Source organism: Rutidosis leptorrhynchoides, chromosome 6, assembly GCF_046630445.1.
Source record: "Rutidosis leptorrhynchoides isolate AG116_Rl617_1_P2 chromosome 6, CSIRO_AGI_Rlap_v1, whole genome shotgun sequence".
Lineage (NCBI taxonomy): Eukaryota > Viridiplantae > Streptophyta > Magnoliopsida > Asterales > Asteraceae > Rutidosis > Rutidosis leptorrhynchoides.
Window position 1 is genome coordinate 417,506,450 of NC_092338.1, and position 10,026 is coordinate 417,516,475.

The following is a 10,026-nucleotide window of genomic DNA, read 5'->3' on the forward strand; positions in this document are numbered from 1 at the left end:
ACTTTTAAAATCAACTATACACATGATCTATATCTATATGATATGCTAACTTAATGATTTAAAACCCGAAAACACGATAAACACCATAAAACCGGATTTACGCCGTCGTAGTTACAACCGGTGGCTGTTTTGGTTTGAATAATTAAAAAAATATGAAAACTTTGATTTAAGAGCTATACTTCTGGGAAAATGATTTTTCTTATGAACATAAACCATATCCAAAAATCATGGTTAAACTCAAAGTGAAAATATGTTTTTCAAAACAGTCATCAAGATGTCGTTCTTTCGACGGAAATGACTACCTCTTTCAAAAATGACTTGTAACTTGTATTTCCGACTATAAACCTATACCTTTTCTGTTTAGTTTCATAAAGTCAAGTTCAATACAAAACCGTGGCCGCTTAAATCACTCAAATCGGATTAGAAACGAAGAAATGGCGAGCAAAACAAAATTGGTAAAAACTACTCATTTTAGCTACGTGAAAATTGGTAATAAATCTATTCCAACCATAACTTAATCAACTTGTATTGTATATTATGTAATCTTGAGATACCATAGACACGTATACAATATTTCGACCTATCATGTCGACACATCTATATATATTTCGGAACAACCATAGACACTCTATATGTGAATGTTGGAGTTAGCTATACAGGGTTGAGGTTGATTTCAAAATATATATATAGTTTGAGTTGTGATCAATACTGAGATATGTATACACTGGGTCGTGGATTGATTCAAGATAATATATATCGATTTATTTCTGTACATCTAACTGTGAACAACTAGTTGTAGGTTACTAACGAGGACAGCTGACTTAATAAACTTAAAACATCAAAATGTATTAAAAGTGTTGTAAATATATTTTGAACATACTTTGATATATATGTACATATTTGTTATAGGTTCGTGAATCGACCAGTGGCCAAGTCTTACTTCCCGACGAAGTAAAAAATCTGTGAAAGTGAGTTATAGTCCCACTTTTAAAATCTAATATTTTTGGGATGAGAATACATGCATGTTTTATAAATGATTTACAAAATAGACACAAGTACGTGAAACTACATTCTATGGTTGAATTATCGAAATCGAATATGCCCCTTTTTATTAAGTCTGGTAATCTAAGAATTAGGGAACAGACACCCTAATTGACGCGAATCCTAAAGATAGATCTATTGGGCCTAACAAACCCCATCCAAAGTACCGGATGCTTTTGTACTTCGAAATTTATATCATATCCGAAGGGTGTCCCGGAATGATGGGATATTCTTAAATATGCATCTTGTTAATGTCGGTTACCAGGTGTTCACCATATGAATGATTTTTATCTCTATGTATGGGATGTGTATTGAAATATGAAATCTTGTGGTCTATTATTATGATTTGATAATATATAGGTTAAACCTATAACTCACCAACATTTTTGTTGACGTTTTAAGCATGTTTATTATCAGGTGATTATTAAGAGCTTCCGCTGTCGCATACTTAAATAAGGACGAGATTTGGAGTCCATGCTTGTATGATATTGTGTAAAAACTGCATTCAAGAAACTTATTTCGTTGTAACATATTTGTATTGTAAACCATTATGTAATGGTCGCGTGTAAACAGGATATTTTAGATTATCATTATTTGATAATCTACGTAAAGCTTTTTAAACCTTTATTGATGAAATAAAGGTTATGGTTTGTTTTAAAATGAATGCAGTCTTTGAAAAACGTCTCATATAGAGGTCAAAATCTCGCAACGAAATCAATTAATATGGAACATTTTTAATCAATAAGAACGGGACATTTCAGCTGCTACATGGAGTCTTCATTTCATTACATTTACTTTGCATTAAGACTATTATTATTATGTCAGTTTGAATTTGATGTAAAAACTTTTAATGTTTCCGCTGTTTTATTAATGAATGTTTTATTCAAAACGTCTCATATAGAGTCGTTCTCGTTTATACAACTGTGTTATGATATAAATGGTCACAAATACCCCTGGCCCTATTTGGGGGTGTGACATTTAAGAAACTTTTCGTCATTACTAGCTTACTACAATTGTCGTTCTAGCTAAAACTGAACAACAACAAGTCAACAATATAGTTAATCTTATTTGGAACATCAATTTTTTTAATTGTAATTTTATGTCATCTACTTTTTTTTCTTTTTTTGAAAGGCAAGGCAAATCTTTTATTAGAACAAAAACACGAATACAAGGTAAACTAACAATGAATTAACACGACCTACAAATACACGAGGCTTGATTTGCTAAGATTGCAAAACAAGATTTACAAAAGCACAACAAATACAAAACTAAAAACGATTACATAAGTAGATAGACACTTGGATTGTTTAGCCAAGTTAACCAATCGAATTTCTTCCCTTTAGATCTTCTCGAAATCCAATCGAAGGATTTGATTTGTATTTCATTGAGAGCCACCGGAAAGGTCCATTGCTTTTTACGAAAGACCATACTGTTCCGATTTTTCCAAATAAAATACGCACAAACCCCTTCAATTACTTGCCAATTTTTTTTCCCGAAAGGTGAAAACGTCGTCGATATGTTTCCCCGAATTATTTCTCCAATACCAAGATTCGAAAATTTTCCCAAATTCCACCATTCATGGACACAATTCCAAAGATCCATTGATTTCTTACAAAAAATCAAAGCGTGATCAACGGATTCAATGCCATCATCGCATAGTGGACAACGAACAGAATACAAATCAATGCCTCTTTTGTCAAGTTCATATCTAACAAGGTAACCTCCTTTTGAGTGCCCGCCAAACAAAAATTTCAAGTTTTTTAGGAATAAGATTATTGCGCAATGTCTCTATGCTTCCAACGGGAGCCGACTGTGTACGTTCCTCAATTAATTTCGTGAGCTTGTTGACAGTGAAGATACCCGAACTCGATAAACACCACCTCCAACAATCATGACCTCCTGTACAAGGCCCATAACCCAAGACGAGAGTGGACAGAGTAACCAGATCATCTGCAGACCTGTGACTGGGCTGCCGAGTCCAATTCCCTTCGAAAATTGGGCATGTTGGGCCGAAGGAGACTCTATCACGGACAATAGCTGTTTTGCAATTTTCGAGGTGATACAATCTTGGAAATCTTGAGCTAAGCTTAGTGTCCCCGATCCATACATCGTCCCAAAAAAGTGTTAGAGCTTCCATCACCAATTTTCTTGATAAAAGAACCTTTGAAATTAATGCCAATGTCTTCGATTAGATTTCCTGCAACAATGATGTTAAACCAAGTGCCAAGAGAAGAACCCCGAAGTGAATCGGGATCCAACTCCAAGCCCCCGAGTGGACCATAAATGCTACGAATTATTTTAACCCAAAGTGAGTTAGTTTCGGTTTTAAACCTCCACCACCACTTTTCCAAAAGAGCAAGATTTTTATTTTTTAAAGACCCGATATTAAACCCCTCCCCCCCCCCCCCCATTTTCGAAAGAATTAGTGACATGTTCCCATTTAACCCAAGACATTTTAGACCCCAAATCCGAACCGCCCCAAAAGAAAGAACGACATAACCTCTCGAGAGATTTCAACACGCAATGCGGAGCACGGAAGAGTGAGAAGTAGTACAATGGGAGACTAAATAAAACCGACTTAATTAGGACCATTCTTCCACCAAAAGACATCGATCTCATTCTCCAACTCGACAACCGTTTTTTAATTTTCTCGACTACCGGATTCCAATCACTTAGTTTATTCATTTTCGAGCCAATTGTTAAACCAAGATAAGTAAAAGGAAACTTTCCAACTTGACAACCAATTCTATTTGCAACATGAGTGACCTCCGCAAAGTCAACACCAATGCCATAGATACAACTTTTTTGGAAATTAACTTTTAAACCCGAGGCTAATTCAAAACACTTAAGCAAATTTCGAATGCTATAGATGTTCTCCCTACTCCATTTACCAAGAAAAACCGTGTCATCGGCATATTGAAGATGAGACAATAATATCTTATCACGACCTATTTCCACACCCTTGAAAACTCCCGAATCCGTAATCGCTTTCGATAAGATATTTAAGCCTTCGGCGGCTAAGATGAATAAAAAGGGTGAGAGCGGGTCACCCTGACGAACACCCCGACTTACTTTAAATTCATTCGTCGGTGAACCATTGATCAGAACCGAAATAGAAGCCGAACTCAAACATGCGTGAATCCATTTTCTCCATTTATCTCCAAACCCCATACTTTTCATTACCTCCATAAGAAACTCCCAGTTAAGACAATCGAAAGCCTTTTCAAAATCCACTTTAAAGAGAACACTTTTTTGTTTCGATGACTTAAGATGACCAATGCTTTCATTAACAATTAGAGCTCCATCGAGAATAAATCTATTTTTTTAAAAAGCACTTTGTTCCGAGCCAATCAAAGAATGAATGATCTTTCTAAGCCGATTTGAAAGGATATTCGAGACGATTTTATAATAACTACCGATAAGACTAATGGGTCGGTAGCCACCAAGTCCAAGAGCATCGGCTTTCTTGAGGATTAGTGAAACAAAAGAAGCATTACAACCTTTCGAGAATTCTGATCGCTCCCAAACCACATAATTGCTTCAACTAGCTCTACTTTTATGAGCGCCGAATATTTTTTGAAAAATCTCATATTAAAACCATCGGGGCCCGGGGCTTTATTGCTTCCACAATCAAGAATTGCATCAAGGGTTTCTTTTTCATCAAATCGAGTTTCGAGTGCATTTGCTTCTTCAGTGATAAAGTCGGATATGATAAATCTTCAAGACTCGGTCTATCAACATTCGGCTCCTTGAAGATGCTACTAAAATGCCTGAAAGCTTCGGCTTTAATCTCATTTGGGGAATCGTTCCAAACGCCATTTATCGTTAAACCACGAATGTTATTTTTATTATAGTTTCTTTTGATGACCGAGTGGAAAAATCTAGTATTTTCATCCCCTTCAATGATCCAACGGTAACTTGCCTTTTGCTTTAACATATCACTTTTGGTTCTTTCTTTGTCTAACCATTTTTTTCGAATATCTCTCCATTTCTCCAAGTCAGGCCCGTTCCCATTTTCGGCCTGTAATTCGAATTCCATGGCTTCAGCTCGTAGACGTTCAATTTCAGTATCAATTCATCAAAAAATATTCTGGATTCAATAAACAACGATATTAAACAAATTAGTGTGCAACTAAAAGGTAAATGTTGTATGTTGTGAGTATAACTATGCATTACATTTACTTTAAAATAATTAATTTGATTATTACTAATAGTAATAGTGGTTGCCCATGACATCAACAAATCAGGCTGAGTGATAATTTTTCGAATTTTCTTCTCTTGACATCATTAATTTTATTATGTGCTATCAATGTAAGAATATATTCATTTAATAAGTAAATTTCGTTCTCTCTCTTCAAACTCACAACCGTCGACCTCATCTCCGGCTATTGATTGTTTGTTCCGGTTAATCCATTTCTACTACTCCGTTCCGAAGACATCCAGACATCGACCTCCTCTATTCCGAAGGCTTAGAGAACACCATAACATCTCTGTTCCGGCTAATCTGAGCCAATAAAATGAATATATGTTAATCATATAAATGATTGATTCAGTCAATTGACGTGGCGGTTTTATCCGATGAACGACGTTCTCCTTTAAAAAAGTAACTGAAGGTGATCTCGTCGATGATACTAAACAACGATGAAAATCGGAAACTTACTGCCGTTCTCCAAATTCTTCAGGTATCTTTGTAATTTGTTACTGTATTAATTCTATAGTCATCGAATTTTTTGTTCTGTTTCATAGTTTATTAGAAGCCCTAGTATAACCATCTTCATCTTCTTCAACATCGAGATCTGGATCTGAACAACCATCTTCATCTTCTTAACAACCATCTTCATCGTTATCCGATCTGGATCTTAGCAACCATCTTCATTTTCTTCAAGATCGACATCAGGATCCGAACAACCACCATCGCACCATCTCTTCACTACAATCTGTTTTCCAAACTGGATCTGGTACTAATTTTATGATGTAAAACGGCTCTCTCCCATGACGCTCTCTCCTTCGTGTTTGTTCATCTTCTTCTTGGTTAGAAACCCTAATCTAAACATTCTGCTTTCGATTTTTTGATTCTAATTTCTGTTTTTGTTTTCTTCTTCTACGTGCTATTCTATTTGAAATACTCTTTTATCATGTCAAACATACCGACATCCCCTTTTACACCAAAAGCATCGAACAACCAATCCCAGTCGAAACAATCTTTCTTTGCTGATAACAAGCATATCCGATATCAGCCTACCAATCAGGGTATTTGGGTTAAAATTGATCATAATAAGCAAAACTCACCTTCAAAAAACCCTAACCCTAATTACAATAACCAGCAGAATCCAACCCACCTTGTCCGATCCAAATCTGGTCTCAATCATCACTCGACAAGGTTAAACTCATCCTACAATCAATTATACAACAACTTCAAAATACGGGAATCAGCCACCAACCTTATCAATCGTTATGGCAAGCCTTTTCCAGATGCGAATAATTCTAAAACAAATCAATTGCCAAAACCGATCGACAAGTCTAGAATTACTTCATACCTCTTCCACAACTTTCCCGAACACTGGTGTTCAACGGACTTATGGGATGTTTTCAAAAAATATGGCAATATCCACGAGGTTTACATCCCCAGGAAGACCTTAAAAAACGGAAGGAAGTTTGGTTTTGTTAGATTCTTAGACGTTCCAGATTACCACAAAGATTCTCTTGCGAGGAGACTAAGTCTCATTGTTGCGGGTGACAATTTACTCAAAGTATACAAGGCCCGTGATCCCGAAGGAAAGAAACAAGCTCCACAGCCTAACAATGCAAAATCGGGTTCTAGGAACAATGTTAAGGTTGCATTTAACTCACCTGTAGACGAAAGGAATTTCAAAGAAGTGGTCCTAAACAAGCAGGCTACAAACTACGGCATCCCCTCGATTAAGGTAAATTCTAATGATGATCTTATCCAAATACTTGGTCAAGCGGTTATTGCCAAAGTTAAAGATCTTGAATTCCTTGAATATTTTAATGAAATATGTGAAAGTGAAAACCTTGGTGGGTTTACTATCAAATACCTGGGCGGGCATGATCTAATGCTTATATTTGAGGAACCCAACCCGGCCCTAGACTTGATTAACAATTCGGAACACCCATTATGGAAATGGCTTGAAGATATAAACCCTTGGGATCCCGAAATTTACAAAACCTCTGGTAGACTTGTTTATGTTAACATATTCGGGGTACCTATTACTTGTTGGTTAGAATCCACATTCATTGACATAGCAAAAAATTGGGGCGAGGTAATTGAAACGTTTAATTGCTCTATAACCAATGAGAACAACCAAGATTTATCGCATGGCTCGGTAATTATCAAAACAAACAATTTCTCACCGATAAACGGCCAAGTTATTATCAACCCCGGTGACGTCAATCAATCTAAGGCTTACATCATTGAAGTTCAAAACTTTTCTATGTTTAACACTTATGGTGATATCGATAATTCGTCGAATTGGGATGATGAAATTCTTTCGGACGATCACATTTCTGACGAAGAGTCCCACTTGGATTGTGAAAATCGAGTTGAAGGAAACGCTGAAAAGACCACCCGTAACAACAACCACGATCCCACGCCTCCTCACCAAACCTCCTCTAATTCCTCTAAACGAATGGATACTCGTCCCTTTAATAATAATGCCGATAACCAATCTCTCCAATCTCCTAGCATATCGAAACCCATCAACCACTTCGACACCACAAACCCTCACACCCATAATCCTTCCAATCCCGAAACTGTTTTAAATAATACTAGCTCTACAAAAGAATCTAGCCCATCGAATGAAACTGATCCAATTGAACCACCTCCTATTCCTGATTTTAATACAGCAAGGCCATATAATACCACCTCATATCAACCAAAACCAAAAACCATCCCTTTGGAGTCCACTGTAATCACGCAGCCCATTACCACCAATACCCCCCCAAGCCCACCAAGAGAGGATACCCTTGCAATCCCGCAGCCCAACACTGTTATTAACGGCCCATCGAATCATGTAAATGATACCCCTGTTACACCTAGCCACATCTCGGGTAAATCTAATATGGACAGCTCACCTCAACACATTCTAACAAATGAATTATGCTCACCAATAGTGACACAAGAACATGCAGACTCTGTTCCTGAAACCCTCCCTCACCATACCACAAACGACACCCCCTGTACTACCCCTTTAAACCCTCAATCCAACTCTCCATTAAATTTTATGCCTGCCCCTAACGCTACACAACAAACAAATTCCGATCCTTTCAACCTCGAACCTTTACTTTATACGGGTAAAGAAATTTCTAAAAAGAGAAAAATTTCTAGCTCCATCGCCAAACCTATCATTAAGTCAAAAAACACCTCTCAAAACCCAGATTTTAAAAGACCTAGATCCAATATGCTTTACATCAAACATCTAGCTAGAAGTGGCCAAAAGCTTAGAATCTCTCAACTGGCTAAACGTTGTAAGTCCTCGTCTAACGGTGGTGGTAGCACATCCTACTTCTCGAAGGGATCTCATATGGACATGGTTCATAACAAAAAGACTAAAAAGACAGGTTCTACCTCTAGCAAAAGCTTGGATACGTTCGAATTCGGGAAAAGCATCGGGATTCGTCGCAACAACCCATGAATCCACCTCCGTCACATCGATTCTGTAAGTTTTTTCTCATGTGTACGATTTCTCTTAATATTCGGGGTATTGGACAAACGGGTAAAATAAGCTGGCTTAAACGTATTTGCTATAAAGAAAAACCATCAATTCTAGGCCTCCAGGAAACCAAATGCGGCCAAACACGTGACAACACCATTGAATCTTTCTGGGGTAATTCTGATTTTAAATTCGTCCAAAAGGATTCGGATGGTGCTTCCGGAGGTATCCTAACTATTTGGGATACTAATATCTTTTCGTTCAACTATGCTATTGAGGGTGAATTCTTTCTTGCAATTTGTGGCACGTGGGCGGGTCATGACTCTGAAATTGCCTTCATTAATGTTTATGGCCCCCATTCCCATTCAAAAAAACTTAGACTTTGGAGCGAACTCTCATCCCTTACTAACTCCCTTAATATCCCACACATTGTTTTTGGTGACTTCAACGAAGTAAGAAACAAAACAGAACGCATGAACACAGAGTATAATCAAAATTGGGCAGATAATTTTAATAACTTTATAAATAACTCTGGATTAATTGATCTTCCTTTAGGCGGTAAAAGGTTCACAAGGATTTGTGAAAAAACAATGAAGTTTAGTAAACTTGACCGATTCCTCATTTCCGATGGCATCTTCACTATCTGGCCCAACACATCCTCCAAAACTCTTGATCGGGACCTTTCTGACCACTGTCCCATTATCCTAAGAAATAACCTCCTCGATTCTGGCCCTAAGCCAATACGTGTCTTTGACACATGGCTAGATTTAAAAGATGCCGACACCATCATAGAAAAGGCTTGGTTGATCCCAATTAGTGGGAATAGGCCTGACTGCATTTTCCGTAACAAACTAAAAAACGTTAAATTAGAACTTAAAAAACATAGTAATCAACTTGATAACTTAGACTCCCAAATACGTGATCATCTTACTGAATGTAATAATTGGGAACAAACCGCCGAAACTAGACCTTTATCCGAAACTGAAAAACAAAAATGGATCGATGAAAAAATGCATCACATCGTCAAAGAAAAAAAGAAAACAAACATGCTTAAACAAAAATCTAGAATCAAATGGGCGCTTGAGGGTGATGAAAATTCGAAATACTTTCATAACTATATCAAAAGAAGAACAAGTAAAAACAACATCCACGGGCTTTCAATTAATGGTACATGGACTGAAGATCCTAATCTAATAAAACAAGAAGCATATTCCTATTTTAACAACATCTTCCGATCCAAACACTTACGTGACGAATGCCCTTTCAATCATGTTTCACATCTTGAATACATTTCTTCCTTGGACAATCAACTCCT

General features: G+C 37.0%; 1 protein-coding gene across 1 annotated transcript; it reads right to left on the reverse strand.

Annotated features, from left to right (window-relative positions):
- Positions 1-2,749: 2,749 nt before the first annotated feature.
- On the reverse strand, positions 2,750-5,080 carry LOC139855131 (uncharacterized). The gene is made up of 3 exons (XM_071844377.1): positions 4,640-5,080; positions 3,487-4,305; positions 2,750-3,202 (listed from the first exon to the last, which is right to left on the reverse strand). The coding sequence occupies exons 1-3, from the start codon at positions 5,078-5,080 to the stop codon at positions 2,750-2,752; spliced, it is 1,713 nt and encodes a 570-aa protein (XP_071700478.1).
- Between the last annotated feature and the right edge of the window lie 4,946 nt (positions 5,081-10,026).